This window comes from Aegilops tauschii, chromosome 6, assembly GCF_002575655.3.
Source record: "Aegilops tauschii subsp. strangulata cultivar AL8/78 chromosome 6, Aet v6.0, whole genome shotgun sequence".
NCBI lineage: Eukaryota > Viridiplantae > Streptophyta > Magnoliopsida > Poales > Poaceae > Aegilops > Aegilops tauschii.
The window spans coordinates 97,591,119-97,612,066 of NC_053040.3; the positions used below are offsets into that span (position 1 = coordinate 97,591,119).

Genomic DNA, 20,948 nt, shown 5'->3' on the forward strand with positions numbered 1-20,948 from the left:
TACTTGCCCGAGATTCGATCGTCGGTATCTCCATACCTAGTTCAATCTCGTTACTGGAAAATCTCTTTACTCGTTCCGTAATACAAGATCCCGTGACTAACTCATTAGTCACATTGCTTGCAAGCTCTTTAAGATGTTGTATCACCGAGAGGCCCAAAGATATCTCTCCGTCGTACGGAGTGACAAATCCCAGGCTTGATCCATGCCAACCCAATAGATACCTTTGGAGATACTTATAGAGCACCTTTATGATCACCTAGTTACGAAGTGATGTTTGGATACACTCTAAGTATTCCTCCGGTGTCAGGGAGTTACACGATCCCATGGTTTAAGGAACAGATATTTGACATGAAGAAAGCTATAGCAAATAAACTAAACGATATGATGCTAAGCTTACGTTTGGGTCTTGTCCATCACATCATTCTCCTAATGATGTGATCCCGTTATCAAATGACAACTCATGTCTATGGCTAGGAAACCATAACCATCTTTGATCAACGAGCTAGTCTAGTAGAGGCTCCCTAGGGACACTATGTTGTCTATGTATTCACACATGTATTTAAGTTTCCGATCAATACAATTCTAGCATGAATAATAAACATTTATCATGAACAAAGAGATATGATAATAACCAATTTATTATTGCCTCTAGGGCATATTTCCAACAAAAAATTACAACAAGAGTTAGGTCTGAGTACAGACAAATACAAAGATGCCTTAAGAAGGCGAAAACAAACAACGACTCTAGATCAAAAAGGCGCAGGCCTCCTACCTGGGACCTCCGAATTACTCCTGGTCAGCGGTCTCCATGTAGTAGTAGGCTCTGTCGGGGAAGTAGTAGTCATCGACGGGATCAGCTGGCTCCTGGGCTCCGTCATCTGATCGCAGCAACCGGGTAGAGGGGAAAAAGGTACCAAAGCAACCGTGAGTACTCATCCAAAGTACTCGCAAGACTTTACATCAGATCTATGCTAAGTATGCATTAGTATCAAAGGGAAGTGGCTGTATCTGTGGACTAAACTGCAGAATTGCTAGAATAGAGGGGAAGACCTAGCCTAACGAAGACTAGCCTCTTGCAGCATCTTGCAGCAACAGAAGAGAGTAGAGTATCATATCATATAGTAAAAAGTATATAACAACAACGCCTAGAGATCATTCCTCGTCTACCTCGCGAGGAAGTGATCCCGGAGCCATCATATCAGTTTAGTGTCACAAGTATCCAGCTCTAGTTGTATTAGATTGGGATACAACTCCGAGCGTCCGTTACCATGGACACGGCTATTCAAATAGATTACTTCCCTGCAGGGGTGCACCAACTTACCCAATACGCTCGATTAACTCCGATCGGACACACTTTTCCTAGTCATGCCCGGCCTCGGTTGCTCGACACGTTGTAGTCATACCTAGGCTCAATAGAGAGGTCAACACGCTGGTCTACATCCTAAGTGCGAAGGGTAGTTCGGCCGCTCATCCTGAGCACTCCTGCACGTTGCATGAGCGGTCCAACTTCACCTGATCTACAGGATATCTGCTAGTCTCCGCGCCGCATCTTTGAACTGTGACATCTGAAGAGCTTTCGGGAGAAACGTACGATGCCGAGTGCCCATAACTTATCCCGCATGGTGGTTAGTGCGCAAAAGCCAGAGGCCTACTCAGATCACATAACCAAACTCGTTAGTGCATAGGAAGCTCGTGGAAACGATCAGTTATCCTATCGCCCCATCTCGCGGACTTACAACAAGGGCCAGGCCCATCCCTCTCTAGGGCGGTCTTTGACTGCCCGATCGTGCCGCGTCATTATCTCGCGGGTACCCTCATGGTCAACCCGGCTTCCATAACTCTCGCGGGTACCCCTTGGGTCGACCCGACTTCAACAAAGGACTAAGGTTAAGGTCAAGGTATCCGTGTGTCAATAACATCAAGGGGGATCCGAGGAATCACCCTCATGGATTCCTACTCGATGTAACCATCAAGGTCACCTTGGAGGAATCACCCTCGAAGGGTTCACACTTGAGGTGTTGCACCACAGAGTCATCATCGAGAGTGGTGAATGAGGAATCACCCTCAGTAATCCATGACTGATTAACTACACTACAGAGATATCACCAGGAGTGAGATTCGAGGTATCACCCTCGGCACTCGATAGTAACTCTGCAGAGTCGTACAACAAAAAGGGGGTGCCAATGATGTGTCCGTCTCTGCACCTCGATCACATTGATCAGGTCTTCCGTAAGCAAAGCATGGCAACACGGACAAGGTTGCGGGGCCACTGATGGATCACTAACTAGCCTATACTAAGCATTTAGGATAACATGTAAAGTAACAACAGCATGTTACAAAAGCAGGCTATGCATCAGAATATGAGATATCGAACAAAGTAGCAAAATCTAATGCAAGCATGAGAGAGAAAGAGTGGGCGATATAGGAATGATCAAGGGGGTTTTGCTTGCCTTAAGCTCTGCTGAAAGGGGCTGGATGTCAGGAGTGTAGTCGTACTCGTGAGCAGCGTTGGTCTCAGAGTCTACCGGAGTGAAGAGGGGGGGAGAAACAGTAAATATAAAACAAACAAATGCATCACAATGCATGGCATGGCAATATGATGTGCTAGGGGTGACCTAATGCAGTGCTACGCTTTACAGACGGACCGGGAAAATAATTGTGAATATTTTCCCGGCTTTAGGCAGTTATCGGACAGACGAACCGGAGGGGAAGGTTTCATGTTTGCTGTGTTAGAGGCATGTGACAGGTATGTGGAGGGCATAAACAGTTCTTCTCATTTTTCTGATTGTTTTTCATATATAAATTATTTTCATCCGAGTTGCAATTTATTTTATACGATTTTACAAAAATTTAATGATTTTCTGAATTACTGGATTTATTTCAAATCGAAAATATAATAAATAGAATTGCTATGGGCACACAGAGAGTGTACCCAGAGAGGTGCATCTGTGGCTGACAAGTGAGGCCACTGAGCTGAGTCAGCAGTCAAAAGTTTGACTATTGACTGGTCAATGGGACTAGTGGGACCCATATGTCATAGGGACAGAGCTAAGAAATTGTTTTAGTTAACTTAATTGACTAGATGGGGTCCACTGTTAGTGTCTAGGGGTTAGATTAGCAGAAAAATTGGTTAGGCCTAATCTTAATTAGCCACTGTTCTAAGTTCTTCTACTATTAATGAAAAGACAATGATAATGTATTTTTCTTCTCCCGTGGAGACAACGGAGTAAATTCTGTCTATGATACAGATTACAAACAAAGCGACATGTGGAGTGATTGGCGTCAGGGAGAGAAAAAATAGCCACACGTCCCCCTCTTTGACTTGTAGTTGCAGGTTGCAATCGCAGCTGTTTCCGAGACTCTTGCCTGGACACGAAGAAAGGTAGCTGCATCTGGTCTCGCCGCTTCGCTGCTGTTCGTCTGTGCCCGAGAGAGACCGACCGGGCGCTACCTACTCCTCGTCTCCGATGCCTCTCCTCCTGCTTCAAGGTAACAGGATGTCTCCAGTAATCGTTCTTCAGTATCAGTATCACACCTGATTGCCTTCCCTTCCCTTCTTGTCTCGCTGGTGTTGGATGTGTTCCAAGCTCCACAAGTCCCACAAGAGAAGTTTATTTCGGTGATTTCTGTCTATTTACAGTTGCGGCAGGAACAGGGGATAGAATACTGCAATTTGATGGATAGAGGTCCTTCTTCTCTTATGCTGCCTGGCTTGCCGGCTGCCGCTGCCCCCGCTTTTGCAATTTCTGTCTCAGCTGAGCAAATCCCTAGCTTAATCAGTGATGAATCTTACCGCTGGAACTCGATATCCCCTCATGATTTCGTGCGATTTTCCCATCATACATAGGATTCACAATCCCCGTTTTGTTGTATTCGAAATTTATCCTCAGATTATCATTTCCCCACTAGTAGCAAGCAAATCATTTCTGAATGTTTCTCAGAACAACCCAACCTTATATTTCTTTCTTTTTGTGCAGACCTTCCATTTGTCGGCGTCGCCACACCACTGAACCGTGAAGTCCCACCGGCGTGATGTCCATCGCGTGCTGCTTGCCGGTGGTGGAGTGCGTGTACTGCCTGGCCTGCACGCGGTGGGTGTGGCAGCGCTGCCTCCACACCACCGGCTACGACAGCGAGACCTGGGGCCTCGCCTCCTCCGGCGAGTTCGAGCCGGTGCCGCGGCTATGCCGGTTCATCCTGGCGGTCTACGAGGACGACCTGGAGACCCCGCAGTGGGCGCCCCCGGGCGGCTACGGCATCGAGCCCCGGTGGGTGGTGCGGCGGAGGACGCCCGAGCACGCGCAGGGGCGCGCCCCGACGTACCTGCTGTACGTCGATCACCGGCACGCGGACGTCGTGCTCGCCGTCCGCGGCATGGACATGGCCAAGGAGAGCGACTACGCCGTGCTGCTGGACAACAGGATCGGCCAGGCGGGCTTCGACGGCGGCTACGTGCACAACGGCCTGCTCAAGGCCGCCGAGTGGGTGCTCGACGCCGAGTGCGACGCGCTGAGGGACCTCCTGGCCACGAACCCCGGCTACACGCTCACGTTCGCCGGGCATTCCCTCGGCTCCGGCGTCGCGGCCATGCTGGCTCTGCTGGCGGTGCGCGACAGGGAGAGGCTGGGCGGCGTGGAGCGGAGGAGGATACGGTGCTTCGCCATGGCGCCTCCCAGGTGCATGTCGCTCAATCTGGCAGTCCGTTATGCCGACGTCATTAACTCGGTTATTCTTCAGGTATTTTTCTTTTATCATTTGTTACATGAACAAACCAACTGAATTCTGCTTGTATTGTCTGATTCGTGTTTGATAAATTACAGGATGATTTTCTGCCTCGCACGGACATTCCTCTGGAAGACATTATCAAGTCACTTTTCTGGTAAAGAAACCATGATCAATGGGGTAACTCATACTTGCAGTTAGGGGTTCATTCTCTATCTAGTCTGTATCTTTTCAGGGTGCCTGATGCAGTCCCCTTTCCTTTGTACTACAGCTTGCCATGCCTTCTCTGTGGAAATTGCCTTATAGCTACATGCATACCTGAAAGTGTGATGCTAAGAGATCCAAGGCGCCTCTACGCACCAGGCCGTCTTTACCACATTGTTGAGAGGAAACCTTTCAGGTGTGCATGGTTTTACCGGGAATGTTTTTAGTGAAGTTTTCCTACAAATATACTCCCTCCATTCCTAAATATAAGTCTTTCTAGAGATTTCAACAAGTGACTACATACGGAGAAAAATGAATGAATCTATACTCTAAAATATGTCTACGTACATCCGTATGTTGTAGTCCATTTGAAATGTCTAAAAAGACTTATATTTAGGAACGGAGGGAGTACAAGATAGTATAACATTGGTTGTTCTTGGGTGAACAAGAGAAATGCTATAGAGGTCCTGGGTGATTTTCGTTTTAGTTGTTCTTGCTTGGATTTATAACATTGGTTGAGAGTTGAGACTTATAGTTTGCTGAAATAAGTGCTGCAGATGTGGAAGATATCCGCCTGCCGTTAGAACAGCAGTTCCAGTTGACGGCAGATTTGAGCACATAGTTCTTTCTTGCAACGCGATTTCTGACCATGCCATTATCTGGATAGAAAGGGAAGCCCAAAGAGCAGTGAATGTAAGCCTACGCCTATCCTCCTCTTATTGAGTTATTCCCCATAAAAGTGTCATTCAGATAGTGTACTTCTCAGAAAATAGCACTCCATCACTAACCAATCAGGGCTGAAGTTTCAAAACTTAAACTTGCACTGATTTTCCGTGGAACCTTCTTTCAGCATCATCCCTTCTCCATCACTAGCCAGATATTTTTTCTTCAGGTCTTTATCTGTAGAGTTGCTGTGATGCACAAATTGCCTACAAAATAGTCTCTTCCTGACATTTCAGTTGATGCTGGAGCATGAGAGGACCATGAAAGCGCCTGAGAATCAAAGGATGGATGGTGAAACCGCGGCAACAAGGGATCACAATGAGGAGCAGCAGGCGGCCCTGAGGCGTGCTGTCGCGCTAGGGATCGCAGATGTTAAGCTGCCGTCAACATACGGAACATTCGACGAAAATGCAAACCCCGATGAGAGCGAGGCATCGCCAGTGCTGCTTGACAGTGGCAGGCGCAGAACGGTTTGGAATGAGTGGATCGCAAGGATATTTGAGAAGGATGAATCCGGGCAAATGGTTCCACGGAGATAGATGATGGTGCATGTCGGTAGACGGAATTATGCGTCAGAAGTACTAGAAAAATTCAGGCATACGGTTCTTGGTATGCAGTGCATGCTGTCACCTGTTAGAGCATGTTTTGGAAGCCTTGAAATGGTGTTGAAAGAAATAGCAATCGTTGGTGTAGGACAAAGTATACATAGGTGAGATGTATTGATGAGTGACTACAGAACTGTACATTGGATCTAGAGAAAGCAGGATTTTTTTAGGAGAAAAGTTTTTTTTTCCCGAGTAACCGGCAGGAGCACTACCTTTTTTTTCTTCGGAAACACTAACGCCCACACGTGTGGGCGTTAGCCAACTCGCCCACACGCCTCGATCGCCGTCCAGTGCCTTTTGCACAAATCTTGGCACGAAAATGTTGATTTTGTTTGCCACGTAGGACAATTCGTGTGTGTGGCGTATGAGGGAGTTCGCCCACACGCCGGTTTTCTCTCCGCGGTCAACGGTTGCCAGTCGGGGCGTGCGGTGGAACTGCCATCGCGCCCGCACGCCACGCCCGACTGCGGTTGCCGTCTACCACGTCTCGCCACTTCGCCCCCCCTCCCCTCGCGGTTCCATTACTCCCCTCCACTTCATTACTCCCCCAACCCACCGTCCATACCAGTTCAGTCGATTGGAGGAGAAGCCGAGAGGAGTAGGCGGCGGCGGAGGCGGAAGAGTCGACGGCATTCGCGACCGTTGGTGGGGCTCGCCGGACCGGAGCGTCGTCGCCGGAGAGCCGCAGATTGAAGGTAATGCTCCATCCCACGCTCACATTCCTGCCTGCATTCCCCCCCCCCCCTCTATGTGGTCAATTTCCGCTCGAGATTCCGGTGGTTTCGCGGTGCTTCGCGTCCCTGTCGGCGGTGGAGTCCGGTGCTTGCCGTTTAGGGCGGCATTGCGCAGTTTCGTCGCCGCAGCGGTGGCAGCCATGCCGGTGTGGATCGGCCTGTCCGCAGCCACATCCGGGTTCTGCCTTGAGATTGAACCGGCGATTTTTCTAGATGTTAGTTATGTATTGCTTCGGAATGCTATGGCCATCAGTGTAGGGAGTTTTTTGTTGTTAAATTTCAGGATATGATAGTTGCGAATGAACCCTAGATCTAGTTATGTGCATTTAAAAGTGTAGGATAATGGCAGCCATGGCATTTTCAACAACTATCTTCACTGATGGCAACTAATTTCCTGATCAACTGTGTCAGTTGCCACAAATATGCTTTCCATGTGGCAACTAATTTTGTGAACACACTATGGCTGTTGCCATGCTGTAGGCAGGATAATGGGCAAATTCACTATACTATAGACTTAGTTTGCGTTGTGCCATGCTGACTTGTGATTTCTGAACATATTGGTTGTATTACATGGCAACTCATTTTTTATATGAGGCCAGGGTGTGAATTGCCACATTACATGCTGTGTAGTGGAAGTTGTATTTCTGAACATATTTGGTTGTATTACATGGCAACTCATTTTTTATATGAGGCCAGGGTGTGAATTGCCACATTACATGCTGTGTAGTGGAAGTTGTCTGCCCTTTTTTTAAGTGCCTTGCATTTAACATCGCAACTTGAACCTAGTACATTTGCTTGTGAACACATGGCAACTCATTTTTATATGAGGCCAGGGTGTGAGTTGCCACATTATATGTTTGTGCAGTGGAAGATGTGTGCCTATTTTGTAGTGTCTTGTGCTAACATAGCAACTTGAACATTTTTAAAGTGCCTTACGATCTGTACATTTTTTATGAAGCCAATGTGTTTAGTTGTCACATTTGTTGTTGGACAATCCTAGGGGGGTGTGGGTGTTCCTATGATCTTGCCTCATTTTGCCACTTTCAATTGAGCCAATATGGCAAGTAGATTCTGCTAGCTGGCACCTGCGTCCTTCATAAGCTCATACACGTCCAGTTTGCCATGCTTCTGCAATTGCTTTTCCATTTTGATTTATTTTTTCTCCCTTTTTGTGCATGTTCAGCACATGGCAGTTAGTGTCCTCTTTCAGATGCTTAAACTTTGGGGCAACCATTAGAGTCTTAATTTTTTTTGTTCATCGATGATATCAAGTGAATACTTACTTTATGCAGTTCTTTCTGTATCTGTCGGATGTGTTTTCATTTCACCCTCACATGTGTTTTGTTCTTACCTCAGCACAATGGCTCGCGGCGAACATCAAGACGATGATGGTGACTTCATGGAGTTACCGCAACAGAATCGCGCAACTGGTCGTACAAAAGATGGCGATGAGGTCACTTTCCACCCCCATATGTTTTAATGTCACATTGAATTTGTAATCTTCTGTTAGAAACCAAATTTTCACGACACTCAAACATGGCAACAAATGATCATTTGTCTGTTATGCAGAAGAAGAAACGTTATCGCAATAGGGTTTCACAAGAACGCCTGACTATATTGACCGAGGGATTTACTGACGAGCAGAAGGGAGCTGCTAGTGAGATGGGGATGCATGCTCTGATGGATGTTCGGTGCAAGAACCTAGTGAACCCTATATGCGACTGGCTCGGTGAGATTTATGATCCTGCCTCCAGGAAATTTGTGATTCCGGGACGTGGAAGACTGCCTTTGGACAAGGAATCCGTGTTCTGCACTTTGGGTGTGCCCCAGGGAGAAATCAAAGTCCCGTACGAGGTGAAGAATCCTTGTTCGCCCGTTTGTTTCCTGGGATGGCATCCATGCCGAATACGACTGTGCTGGCAACTTCGCTGGAGGGCATGAAAACCCATGGCGAGGTTTTTAAGATGAAGCTCCTCATGTACCTGATCTCAGCTGTTTTTGCGCCTACCAGATCTCTTCGCCCAAGCAACAAGTGCTTCCCTATCCTGGTGAATGCTCTATCTCTACTCCTTTCTTCCTTCAATCTTTTGATTTTGATGTCATTTGTAAGCTAGTCACTGCCAGTTTTTTGATGCTTTCATTTGAATGCTGATGCGGCAACTTTTTCTCCTAAAATTTGTGTCGTGCAGGCAAAGCTGAAAGACGTGAAGAACATAAATTGGTGTAAATTCATCGCGGATTTCCTGCATGATGCATTCTCAGACAAGATGTACCAGAAGGGCTGTCGCTTGCACTTAATGGTATTTTTCCCTACTCTTTTGCAAATACTCTTACCACGCTTGAATGTTTTCCCAAATCAACATGGCAGTTGTTGATAAGTGTGAACGGTACAAGATCGTTCATGGCTACCCTTTGTTTTCATTGTTTATGTGAATTGTTTACATGTGAAAGTGACTTCTGTTTGATCCATGGCATCTTTGGTTGCTGCCTTCAAGGCAATAGCATTTTTCAACAACACAAAAAAAATGTTCATTTCATACATCCACTCTCTGTTTGTATAATATGCATGGCAACCATGATGTTGACCTTGTGGCAACTATCATCATAACAACATGGCAACTGCCGGCACAACATGATGGCAACTAACACAGATAGATGGTAAATCTTTTCCCTTTCATTCCCTTTCGACTTGATGACTGAAGGACTCTACATTAGCTTCTTTTTTCAAAATAGCATGATGGCAACTGACTTTTTTTCTTTTAAATTGTGTATACCAGCTCATGTACGTTGATCGTCTTGATCTGTCCACCGTCGACTTTACTAGGATAGGAGGCCCGCTGCCTCCACATAAGTTTGTTGTCTCTGCGTGGACGTACGATGCTGTCAAGGCTGTGCTTGCCGCAGACAGGGTAACTGATACGAAATATGGGAAACTGTAGGTTAGTTCTGCCTCCTTTCTTGCACGGCATTCTTCAATTTCGATGTTGCATAACATATGAAAAAAATCCCCATACGGCAACCATCTGTGGCTAACAAGAGATGAATACCTTGTCAGCCATGGCTGTCTGCGCATGGCACCCATGTCTGACACCACACGGCAACTCCGCCATCCGTGTTGAAACTTCTATTTTCTCCCTCTTTTTTGCAATACATGAATTGTTAGTCATTGTTCATTATTTTCTCTCTTACATCCTAGTTGTTTTTGATGATTTCCAGCTGATGGCCAAGCATGCTATAGACTACAACGTGTTTGGTGTGCCTCAAAACTTTGGCAAGTGGATGGACGTGCACTCAGCTCCGTCTTGTCCTGCTGAGGTAATCAAGGATGTTTATTTTGTTTTTTGAAATTGTTTTTCTCTTTTTTTGATATATCTCTATGGTTGTTTTGGTTTATTTGTTCTTGCGCACGTGACTCTAATATGGTTGGTTACTGTGCTTTTTGTTTCGTGCACAGGCGAGGGCACCTGTTGAGCATCTAGTTGGGTAGTTTGCTTCCGGCTTGACCAGCTTGCTCGGGAAGTTGGTTGAGGGTTGGACGATACTTAATGGCTCTGACAGTGACGCGGTTGCGAGGCAGTTCACACCATTTGTTGCAGAACAGACACATCGACCAACTGGTTGTCATGGCCGGTATGACTACAACAGCCCCCAGGAGCTTCCTGACACACAAGATGAACTAGATGGAGATGTTGGTCTCGACAAGGACGATGATGATGACATGGAGAATGTGTAACATGAAACTCGATGAACATGTTGAAGTACGTGCAGGTGGTAAGAAGGACAAGGCTGCACCAGATGTCCCCCCACCGGAGAAAGTCATTGAACAGACAGTTGCGAGAGACAAGGGGGTGTCGCCCTCAAAGAGGGGCAGGGCTCCAGAGGATGTTGGGCAGGGCTCTGTTGGCAAGAGGTCTAGGACCGATCCCTTAGTTGCTAGGAGGAGGTTCGACATCTATTTAGTGTTTTGTTTGTCTCTCCTTTTTAACAGGCCGACCCTTTTTTTCATTGTTTGCTAAGCGTGGCATGATTTTCGTGTCTCACACTTGGTACCTTTTTTGCCATTTTTTATACGTGCAGTGAGGCGACAGCTGGTGGACGAGCAGTTATGAAGAAACAAGCACCAACGCCAACCCGTGTTTCTGCCCGATTGAACAAGGGTGCCCCCATTGCTGGTGACACCCCTTCCACTAGGTTGTCTCCTCGTACGTCGACGTCCAACACCGGGGATCCTGTCGTGTTGGTAGACTTGAGGAAGACAGTCAAGAAGTAGGTTAACCCTGTTTTTTTATTGTCATAGTGCTACATTTTCGCTTGATGCATTGTAGATCATATACAACCTTTTTAGTTTATACATTTATGCGGCAACTACCCGTTTGCTTTTCAATGCAGCTGTCCAGCTTGCCACATGGGCTACTGCCATCAGTCCCACATGGCAACTGCTATTTTCTTATGATCTATTTTTTTTGCTGCATGGCAACTCCTGCTTGTTCTGCATGGCAACTGCTAACTAGGCCAGATGGCAATTCTTATTCCACTTATATGGAAACTACCAGCTTACCACTGGCTTCCACCCCCCTACATTGTCTTGTGTGCTCATCCATACCTAGTTCTCAAATGGCAGCTCTGGCACATCACACATTTTTTTCATTTTTAAGATGGCTACCATGGCAACTATTTTGTTCAAATTTTTATACTTATCATGTGCTTTTCTTGCAGGGTGAAGAAGACTACTACACGCGTGAGCAAGTAGAACACTAGAGACCCTCTCGAACACATTCATTCAAAGCTGTCGACAGGTGGCAACTCAGATGTTCATGAGGCGCCAGTCGACAAAACTGCTGCTGCACCATCCACTATTCCCACTAGCTCTGATGCAAGCGGCCGACCATCTTCGCCAGTTGCAGATGTGCAGGCTACAACAACAGGCATCCGTACATCTGGGAGTGATGAGTCAGTATCTGCCAGGACTGCTGAGATATTGCCCACTCTGCTGGCAATGAAGGATGCTGCTGTGACCCATGCCACCCGATCAGCAAGTGTTGAAGTGCACGCTCCCGATATCAACCTAAGCAAGGAAGATTCCCGCTCATCTGATACAGATTCCAAGCGTGTGGCTGGTGGCACTTCTGCGTCCATGGAAGAAGGGGTTGCGGCGACAATTCAGAATGAGATGCCATCCACACATGAGAATCTTGGCACAACAGCTCCAGCTTCTGGTGGTCCAGAGGTTGCTACGGCGACCATTACGCGAGTTGGTCTTCCACCTAGGCGGCGTAGCCCCCGCAAGCAATCTGCAGACATACCCAATGCACCAGCTGTAGCTAGGAACAGCAGAGATGACGCTGGTTATGTGCTTGCGTCCACACTGTTCCCACCACCTGCCAAAAGCAATGTTATGGAGAAAACAACAGTCCGGAGTGCAACTGACGCGGGTGTCAAGCCGGGCACGACTGACGGAGGTGAACGTCCGGAGTAGACTGTGTCTTTACCCGCCATGGAGAACCCCAGCTTAAATCTGCACACTTCTAAGCTCCCAGTCAACATTGGTGTCCCATATAGCCCAAACAAGAAGATTGGCAAGAAAGTTGCGGTTGATACCGCTGGCAGCACGCCCCGCCCTACTAATAAGCCTGATGATACTGCAGCAGATGAGGCAGAAATGTTTGTTGATCTGTCATCCATGGATTCTGTGGAGCAACTTCCTCGCGATCCGGCTGGTAGGGAGGAGAGGCACCCAATGGCCTTCACCCCACCGAGCTGTAGCCTTGGCATCGATCGCAGTCAAGATGAACCAGTGGTGCAAGATCCTATGTCAGTTGCCTTTGCTTTCCCGGCAGGCATGGCCCCAATGATGGCGCAACCAATGGCTGATGGCAGGAAGCTAGGCTGTGAAGTTTGTAGAGCTGATAGTGCAAGGTACATTTTTTGTGTGTTTATCATTTTGTTTTATACATTTTTTAGTCTGACGTTTGTCACAAGCTTTTTTTTAGTTTCTCACTGGTGATGGCAAATCTCATCTGATGCACATGGCAACTGGAGTTGCTGCACCATGTCACCTACAGTTTGTTGCCATGTTGCAATTCCAGTCACGAAGCACATGGCAACTGGAGTCGCTGCAACATGGAAACTACAGTTCAACCCACGTGGCAACTATAGTTGTTGCCACATGGCAACTACAGTGCACTACACCTGGCAACTGGAGTTGCCTCCACATGGCAACTCCCTATTTTTGCACCTACATTTCATATTCTGCACCCTTTCTTTCACAATAAACTTGTTTTGTTTCCAGGTATCCTAACCCACTGTTTGATCCTTGCAGCCACCCCTGAGGAGATTACACCGTCACTTGATGAAGCTTACCGCAGGATTGAGGAGGCAGCATTGCAGAGGAGGTCCTTACGAGGTCAGGGGCAATCAAGTTCTAACGTGCCTGCTGAGTCGGTATCTGAGGATACCGTTAGAAGTTCCACCCCTGGTTCTGTGAGGCAGCATAGGGTAGTTCACGCACCGCCCGCGGATGATTATGAGCCCGAAGTCAAGGCCACAAAGGAGCAGAACCAGATGTACGATATTGTCAACCGTTTTGGAAATGCGAGGTCCAACAGCAAGCACATGAAGGAGCTGAAAGCGTAATGCCCACACCACATAACCCCTCACTTGCTTTCCTCTTATTTATTTTCCTTTTGCTATTCTAGAGATGCTTTGTTTACATTTTATTTCTATTTTTTTACTTAGTAGACATGATTCTTTCATGTTATATCATTTTTATACAGCTCATGTTTGGACAGAACCAAGATTATATGATGCGACGTACGTTGACCCTGGGTGATCTTGCCGAGTCTGTGAGGCCACTTGGTAAAATGTCGAAGAATGTAGTTGCGTGTGGGATTGACTTCATCAACAGGCATATGGATATTTGTCCCGACAAAACAATCATGCAGTACAGTGTGACCTGCAAAATATGGGATGGTGACTTCCACCATAAAATCCCGAGGAAGCATTTTGCTGCGCATGGTGAATTCAAGCTCACAATGAAGAAATGTGTGAGTATTCCTTCTTTTTTGCACATTTTCCTCCCATGCTATGTTTTGCCAGTAGCTATGCTTCACATGTGGGCTACACACCGTTTTGTGACAGCTGTTTCATGTGGCAACAGCTGCCATGTAAAATGGGTTTGACTGCTTCTTAATGCAACTTATGTGGCAACTTCAACTAAAATACTGGGCAACTTTGTTCATACATGGATGGCAACTTCTTTTAATTACACATGGCAACTAAATATTCTTTGTGGGTGTACTTTTGGACACTTGCTGCTTTCTCATTCATGTACCTCTTAGTGCATCCGGCGATATCTTTACATATCATTTCTCCAACTACATCATTGCTGTTTTTGATGTGAACTCTCCCTTTTCTTTTTCCTTTATCTTACTTTGCAGGTACTGTTCCCCATGTTCCAGGAGCTTGCACCACACGACCCACATGACAAGTGTGGTCACCACTATGCGATTTGCCTTGCCCTGAAGAACCAACGATTTGAGGTGCTAGATTCAATGCGTTGAGAAGCTGATGCAGACCTTACTACGCATGCTGAACTCTTCATCAACAACCTCAAAGAGACATGGAACCGTCACTACGAAAACTCAAGGGTCTAGATCGGTCATTTCCCAATCGAGTACGTCGCGACTACGAAGCAAGGAAACCGGTAATTAGTATCTTTTTCCATGTGTCCTCCACACCAATCCCAAACCTTTTTTGTCACCTCTGCATTGAAGTTTATGATTTTTTCTGTTCTCTTTAGTTGACCTGATTCTTTTCTTTATAGGCATGACTGTGGCTTTCACATGTTGGAATACCTTGTAAAGTGGGAAGGTCGACAGGTCCCTATCGTCACAGCTGCAATGGTCGTCGAGCTCCGCAAAATATACACATGGAACCGGTTGATGAATGAAGATTTCAACACGCGGGCCAACGCATGAGAGTTCATAGAGGAAGCTGTCAAGAAAGCCAACAAGAAGTACAAGTGATCACGTGGTGCTCCATACCACACGCCTACCTTACATTCTGTGGCTGAGGAATGTAAGGTATCAACTTGTTCTTTTAAAACTATGTCCGTGTACTATGTGAAGGAAATATGCCCTAAAGGCAATAATAAAGTTATTATTTATTTCCTCATATCATGATAAATGTTTATTATTCATGCTAGAATTGTATTAACCGGAAACATAATACATGTGTGAATACATAGACAAACATAGTGTCACTAGTATGCCTCTACTTGACTAGCTCGTTGATCAAAGATGGTTGAGTTTCCTAGCCATAGACATGAGTTTTCATTTGATTAACGGGATCACATCATTAGGAGAATTATGTGATTGACTTGACCCATTTTGTTATCTTAGCACTTGATCACTTAGTTTACTGCTATTTCTTTCTTCATGACTTATACATGTTCCTATGACTATGAGATTATGCAACTCCCGATTACCGGAGGAACACTTTGTGTGCTACCAAACATCATAACGTAACTGGGTGATTATAAAGGTGCTCTACAGGTGTCTCCGATGGTACTTGTTGAGTTGGCATAGATCAAGATTAGGATTTGTCACTCCGATTGTCGGAGAGGTATCTCTGGGCCCTCTCGGTAATGCACATCACTAAAAGCCTTGCAAGCAATGTGACTAACGAGTTAGTTGTGGGATGATGCATTACGGAACGAGTAAAGAGACTTGCCGGTAACGAGGTTGAGTTAGGTATTAAGATACCGACGATCGAATCTCGGGCAAGTAACATACCGATGACAAAGGGAACAACGTATGTTGTTGTGCGGTTTGACCGATAAAGATCTTCGCAGAATATGTAGGAACCAATATGAGCATCCAGGTTCCGCTATTGGTTATTGACCGGAGACGTGTCTCGGTCATGTGTACATAGTTCTCGAAGCCGTAGGGTCCACACGCTTAAAGTTCTGTGACGATCGGTATTATGAGTTTATATGTTTTGATGTACCGAAGGTAGTTTGGAGTCCCGAATATGATCACGAACATGACGAGGAGTCTCGAAATGGTCGAGACATAAAGATTGATATATTGGAAGCCTATATTTGGACGTCGGAAGAGCTCCGGGTGAAATCGGGATTTTACCGGAGTGCCGGAGGGGTTATCGGAACCCCCCGAGGGTTAATGGGCCTTGTTGGGCCCTAGTGGAGAGAGAGAGGGTCCGGCCAGGGCAGGCCACGCGCCCCTCCCCCTCTGGTCCGAATTGTTGGAAATATGCCCTGGAGGCAATAATAAATGGTTATTATTATATTTCTTTGTTCATGGTAATTGTCTATTGTTCATGCTATAATTGTGTTATCTGGAAATCGTAATGCATGTGTGAATACATAGACCACAACGTGTCCCTAGTAAGCCTCTAGTTGACTAGCTCATTGATCAACAGATAGTCATGGTTTCCTGACTATGGACATTGGATGTCATTGATAACGGGATCACATCATTAGGAGAATGATGTGATGGACAAGACCCAATCCTAAGCATAGCTCAAAGATCGTGTAGTTCGTTTGCTAGAGCTTTTCCAATGTCAAGTATCTTCTCCTTAGACCATGAGATCGTGCAACTCCCGGATACCGTAGGAGTACTTTGGGTGTGCCAAACGTCACAACGTAACTGGGTGACTATAAAGGTACACTACGGGTATCTCCGAAAGTGTCTGTTGGGTTGGCACGGATCGAGACTGGGATTTGTCACTCCGTATGACGGAGAGGTATCTCTGGGCCCACTCGGTAATGCATCATCATAATGAGCTCAATGTGACTAAGGAATTAGTCACGGGATCATGCATTGCGGTACGAGTAAAGAGACTTGCCGGTAACGAGATTGAACAAGGTATTGGGATACCGACGATCGAATCTCGGGCAATTAAACATACCGATTGACAAAGGGAATTGTATACGGGATTGATTGAATCCTCGACATCGTGGTTCATCCGATGAGATCATCGTGGAACATGTGGGAGCCAACATGGGTATCCAGATCCCGCTGTTGGTTATTGACCGGAGAGGCGTCTCGGTCATGTCTGCATGTCTCCCGAACCCGTAGGGTCTACACACTTAAGGTTCGGTGACGCTAGGCTTGTAGAGATATGAGTATGCGGAAACCCGAAAGTTGTTCGGAGTCCCGGATGAGATCCCGGACGTCACGAGGAGTTCCGGAATGGTCCGGAGGTGAAGAATTATATATAGGAAGTCCAGTTTCGGCCACCGGGAAAGTTTCGGGGGTTATCGGTATTGTAGCGGGACCACCGGAAGGGTTCCGGGGGTCCACCGGGTGGGGCCACCTATCCCGGAGGGCCCCATGGGCTGAAGTGGGAAGGGAACCAGCCCTTAGTGGGCTGGGGCGCTCCCCATGGGCCTCCCCCTGCGCCTAGGGTTGGAAACCCTAGGGTGGGGGCGCCCCACTTGACTTGGGGGGGAAGTTCCCCCCCCCCTGGCCGCCCCCCCCCCCATAGATGGGTTCTTGGCCGGCGCCCCCCCCAGGGGGCCTATATAAAAGGGGGGGAGGGAGGGCAGCAATACCACAGCCCTTGGCGCCTCCCTCCTCCCCTGCAACACCTCTCCCTTTCGCAGAAGCTTGGCGAAGCCCTGCCGAGATCCCGCTACATCCACCACCACGCCGTCATGCTGCTGGATCTCCATCAACCTCTCCTTCCCCCTTGCTGGATCAAGAAGGAGGAGACGTCGTTGCTCGGTACGTGTGTTGAACGCGGAGGTGCCGTCCGTTCGGCACTCGGTCATCGGTGATTTGGATCACGGCGAGTACGACTCCATCAACCCCGTTCATTGGAAAGCTTCCGCTCGCGATCTACAAGGGTATGTAGATGCACTCCTTTCCCCTCGTTGCTAGTATACTCCATAGATGGATCTTGGTGATGCGTAGGAAATTTTAAAAGTTCTGCTACGATCCCCTACAGTGGCATCATGAGCCAGGCCTATGCGTAGTTACTATGCACGAGTAGAACACAAAGCAGTTGTGGGCGTAGATGTTGCCAATTCTTCTTGCCGCTACTAGTCTTATCTTATTTCGGCGGTATTGTGGGATGAAGTGGCCCGGACCAACCTTACACGTACGCTTACGTGAGACAGGTTCCACCGACTAACATGCACTAGTTGCATAAGGTGGCTAGCGGGTGTCTGTCTCTCCCACTTTAGTCGAAACGGATTCGATGAAAAGGGTCCTTATGAAGGGTAAATAGAAATTGGCATATCACGTTGTGGTTGTACGTAGGTAAGAAACGTTCTTGCTAGAAACCTATACAAGCCACGTAAAAACTTGCAACAACAATTATAGGACGTCTAACTTGTTTTTGCAGCATGTGCCTTGTGATGTGATATGGCCAAAAGATGTGATGAATGATATATGTGATGTATGAGATTGATCATATTCTTGTAATAGGAATCACGACTTGCATGTCGATGAGTATGACAACCGGCAGGAGCCATAGGAGTTGTCTTTATGTTTTGTATGACCTGCGTGTCAATGAATAACGCCATGTAAATTACTTTAATTTGTTGCTAAACGCGTTAGCCATAGAAGTAGAAGTAATCGTTGGCGTGACAACTTCATGAAGACACAATGATGGAGATCATGGTGTCATGCCGGTGACGAAGATGATCATGGTGCCCCGAAGATGGAGATCAAAGGAGCAAAATGATATTGGCCATATCATGTCACTATTTGATTGCATGTGATGTTTATCATGTTTTGCATCTTATTTGCTTAGAACGACGGTAGTAAGTAAGATGATCCCTTATGATAATTTCAAGAAAGTGTTCCCCCTAACTGTGCACCGTTGCGAAGGTTCGTTGTTTCGAAGCACCACGTGATGATCGGGTGTGATAGATTCTAACGTTCGCATACAACGGGTGTTGACGAGCCTAGCATGTACAGACATGGCCTCAGGACACACGCAATACACTTAGGTTGACTTGACGATCCTAGCATGTACAGACATGGCCTCCGAACATAGAGGACCGAAAGGTCGAGCATGAGTCGTATAGAAGATACGATCAACATGGAGATGTTCACCGATCTTGACTAGTCTGTCTCACGTGATGATCGGACACGGCCTAGTTAACTCGGATCATGTTTCACTTAGATGACTAGAGGGATGTCTATCTGAGTGGGAGTTCATTGAGTAATTTGATTACATGAACTTAATTATCATGAACTTAGTCTAAAATCTTTACAATATGTCTTGTAGATCAAATGGCCCACGTTGTCCTCAACCTCAACGCGTTCCTAGAGAAAACCAAGCTGAAAGATGATGGCAGCAACTATACGGACTGGGTCCGGAACCTGAGGATCATCCTCATAGCTGCCAAGAAAGATTATGTCCTAGAAGCACCGCTAGGTGAAGCACCAATCCCAGAGAACCAAGACGTTATGAACGCTTGGCAATCACGTGCTGATGATTACTCCCTCGTTCAGTGCGGCATGCTTTACAGCTTAGAACCAGGTCTCCAAAAGCGTTTTGAGAAACATGGAGCATACGAGATGTTCGAAGAGCTGAAAATGGTTTTCCAAGATCATGCCCGGGTCGAGAGATATGAAGTCTCCGACAAGTTCTTCAGCTGTAAAATGGAGGAAAATAGTTCTGTTAGTGAGCACATACTCAGAATGTCTGGGTTACACAACCGCTTGTCTCAGCTGGGAGTTAATCTCCCAGATGACGCGGTCATTGACAGAATCCTTCAGTCGCTTCCACCAAGCTACAAGAGCTTTGTGATGAACTTCAATATGCAGGGGATGGAAAAGACCATTCCTGAGGTATATTCGATGCTGAAATCAGCGGAGGTGGAGATCAGAAAAGAACATCAAGTGTTGATGGTGAATAAAACCACTAAGTTCAAGAAGGGCAAGGGTAAGAAGAACTTCAAGAAGGACGGCAAGGGAGTTGCCGCGCCCGGTAAGCCAGTTACTGGGAAGAAGCCAAGGAATGGACCCAAGCCTGAGACTGAGTGCTTTTATTGCAAGGGAAGTGGTCACTGGAAGCGGAACTGCCCCAAATACTTAGCGGACAAGAAGGCCGGCAACACCAAAGGTATATGTGATATACGTGTAATTGATGTGTACCTTACCAATACTCGTAGTAGCTCCTGGGTATTTGATACCGGTGCGGTTGCTCATATTTGTAACTCAAAACAGGAACTGCGGAATAAACGGAGACTGGCAAAGGACGAGGTGACGATGCGCGTCGGGAATGGTTCCAAGGTCGATGTGATCGCCGTTGGCACGCTACCTCTGCATCTACCTACGGGATTAGTTTTAAACCTCAATAATTGTTATTTAGTGCCAGCTTTAAGCATGAACATTGTATCTGGATCTCGTTTAATTCAAGAAGGCTACTCATTTAAATCCGAGAATAATGGTTGTTCTATTTATATGAGAGATATGTTTTATGGTCATGCCCCGCTGGTCAATGGTTTATTCTTGATGAATCTCGAACGTGATGTTACACATATTCATAGTGTGAATACCAAAAGATGTAAAGTTGATAACGATAGTCCCACATACTTGTGGCACTGCCACCTTGGTCACATTGGTGTCAAGCGCATGAAGAAGCTCCATGCAGATGGACTTTTGGAGTCTCTTGATTACGAATGATTTGACACGTGCGAACCATGCCTCATGGGTAAAATGACCAAGACTCCATTCTCCGGAACAATGGAGCGAGCAACCAACTTATTGGAAATTATACATACCGATGTGTGCGGTCCAATGAGTGTTGAGGCTCGCGGAGGATATCGTTATGTTCTCACTCTCACTGATGACTTAAGTAGATATGGGTATGTCTACCTAATGAAGCACAAGTCTGAAACCTTTGAAAAGTTCAAGGAATTTCAGAGTGAGGTTGAGAATCAACGTGACAGGAAAATAAAATTCTTACGATCAGATCGTGGTGG

The 20,948-nt window shown here is 46.6% G+C and overlaps 2 protein-coding genes across 5 annotated transcripts; both read left to right on the forward strand.

The window, feature by feature from the left end:
* The first annotated feature begins 3,284 nt into the window (after positions 1-3,284).
* LOC141020534 (uncharacterized) lies at positions 3,285-6,431 on the forward strand. Of its 3 annotated transcripts, XM_045229723.2 has the most exons (7): positions 3,358-3,489; positions 3,641-3,686; positions 3,978-4,737; positions 4,821-4,879; positions 4,994-5,122; positions 5,484-5,619; positions 5,886-6,431. In XM_045229723.2, the coding sequence occupies exons 3-7, from the start codon at positions 4,033-4,035 to the stop codon at positions 6,186-6,188; spliced, it is 1,332 nt and encodes a 443-aa protein (XP_045085658.1). In that variant the 5' UTR covers positions 3,358-3,489; positions 3,641-3,686; positions 3,978-4,032; the 3' UTR covers positions 6,189-6,431. The 3 variants fall into 3 exon arrangements, with proteins under 3 accessions (XP_073357194.1, XP_073357193.1, XP_045085658.1); XM_073501093.1 differs by lacking the exon at positions 3,641-3,686 and having other exon boundaries at positions 3,285-3,489; positions 5,819-6,431; XM_073501092.1 differs by lacking the exon at positions 3,641-3,686 and having other exon boundaries at positions 3,285-3,489.
* Positions 6,432-8,924: 2,493 nt separating this feature from the next.
* On the forward strand, positions 8,925-15,160 carry LOC109759411 (uncharacterized). Of its 2 annotated transcripts, XM_073501094.1 has the most exons (11): positions 8,925-9,036; positions 9,178-9,288; positions 9,766-9,927; positions 10,205-10,303; positions 10,443-10,931; positions 11,066-11,254; positions 11,705-12,904; positions 12,979-13,617; positions 13,777-14,031; positions 14,425-14,660; positions 14,811-15,160. In XM_073501094.1, exons 1-3 carry the CDS (start codon positions 8,926-8,928, stop codon positions 9,925-9,927), a joined length of 384 nt encoding a protein of 127 aa, XP_073357195.1. In that variant the 5' UTR covers position 8,925; the 3' UTR covers positions 10,205-10,303; positions 10,443-10,931; positions 11,066-11,254; positions 11,705-12,904; positions 12,979-13,617; positions 13,777-14,031; positions 14,425-14,660; positions 14,811-15,160. The 2 variants fall into 2 exon arrangements, 1 of the variants encoding a protein (XP_073357195.1); XR_012187267.1 differs by lacking the exon at positions 8,925-9,036 and having other exon boundaries at positions 9,184-9,646.
* Positions 15,161-20,948: the final 5,788 nt, after the last annotated feature.

Bases quoted from the DNA above. Each gene is read 5' to 3' on its own strand.
- LOC141020534 (XM_073501092.1), top strand. From the start codon at position 4,033: ATGTCCATCGCGTGCTGCTTGCCGGTGGTGGAGTGCGTGTACTGCCTG. The intron at 4,880-4,993 runs GTAAAGAAACCA...TTTGTACTACAG, and splicing joins ATTATCAAGTCACTTTTCTG to CTTGCCATGCCTTCTCTGTG. The intron at 5,620-5,885 runs GTAAGCCTACGC...CTGACATTTCAG, and splicing joins AAGCCCAAAGAGCAGTGAAT to TTGATGCTGGAGCATGAGAG.
- LOC109759411 (XM_073501094.1), top strand. From the start codon at position 8,926: ATGAAAACCCATGGCGAGGTTTTTAAGATGAAGCTCCTCATGTACCTG. The intron at 9,037-9,177 runs GTGAATGCTCTA...TGTGTCGTGCAG, and splicing joins ACAAGTGCTTCCCTATCCTG to GCAAAGCTGAAAGACGTGAA. The intron at 9,289-9,765 runs GTATTTTTCCCT...TGTGTATACCAG, and splicing joins GCTGTCGCTTGCACTTAATG to CTCATGTACGTTGATCGTCT.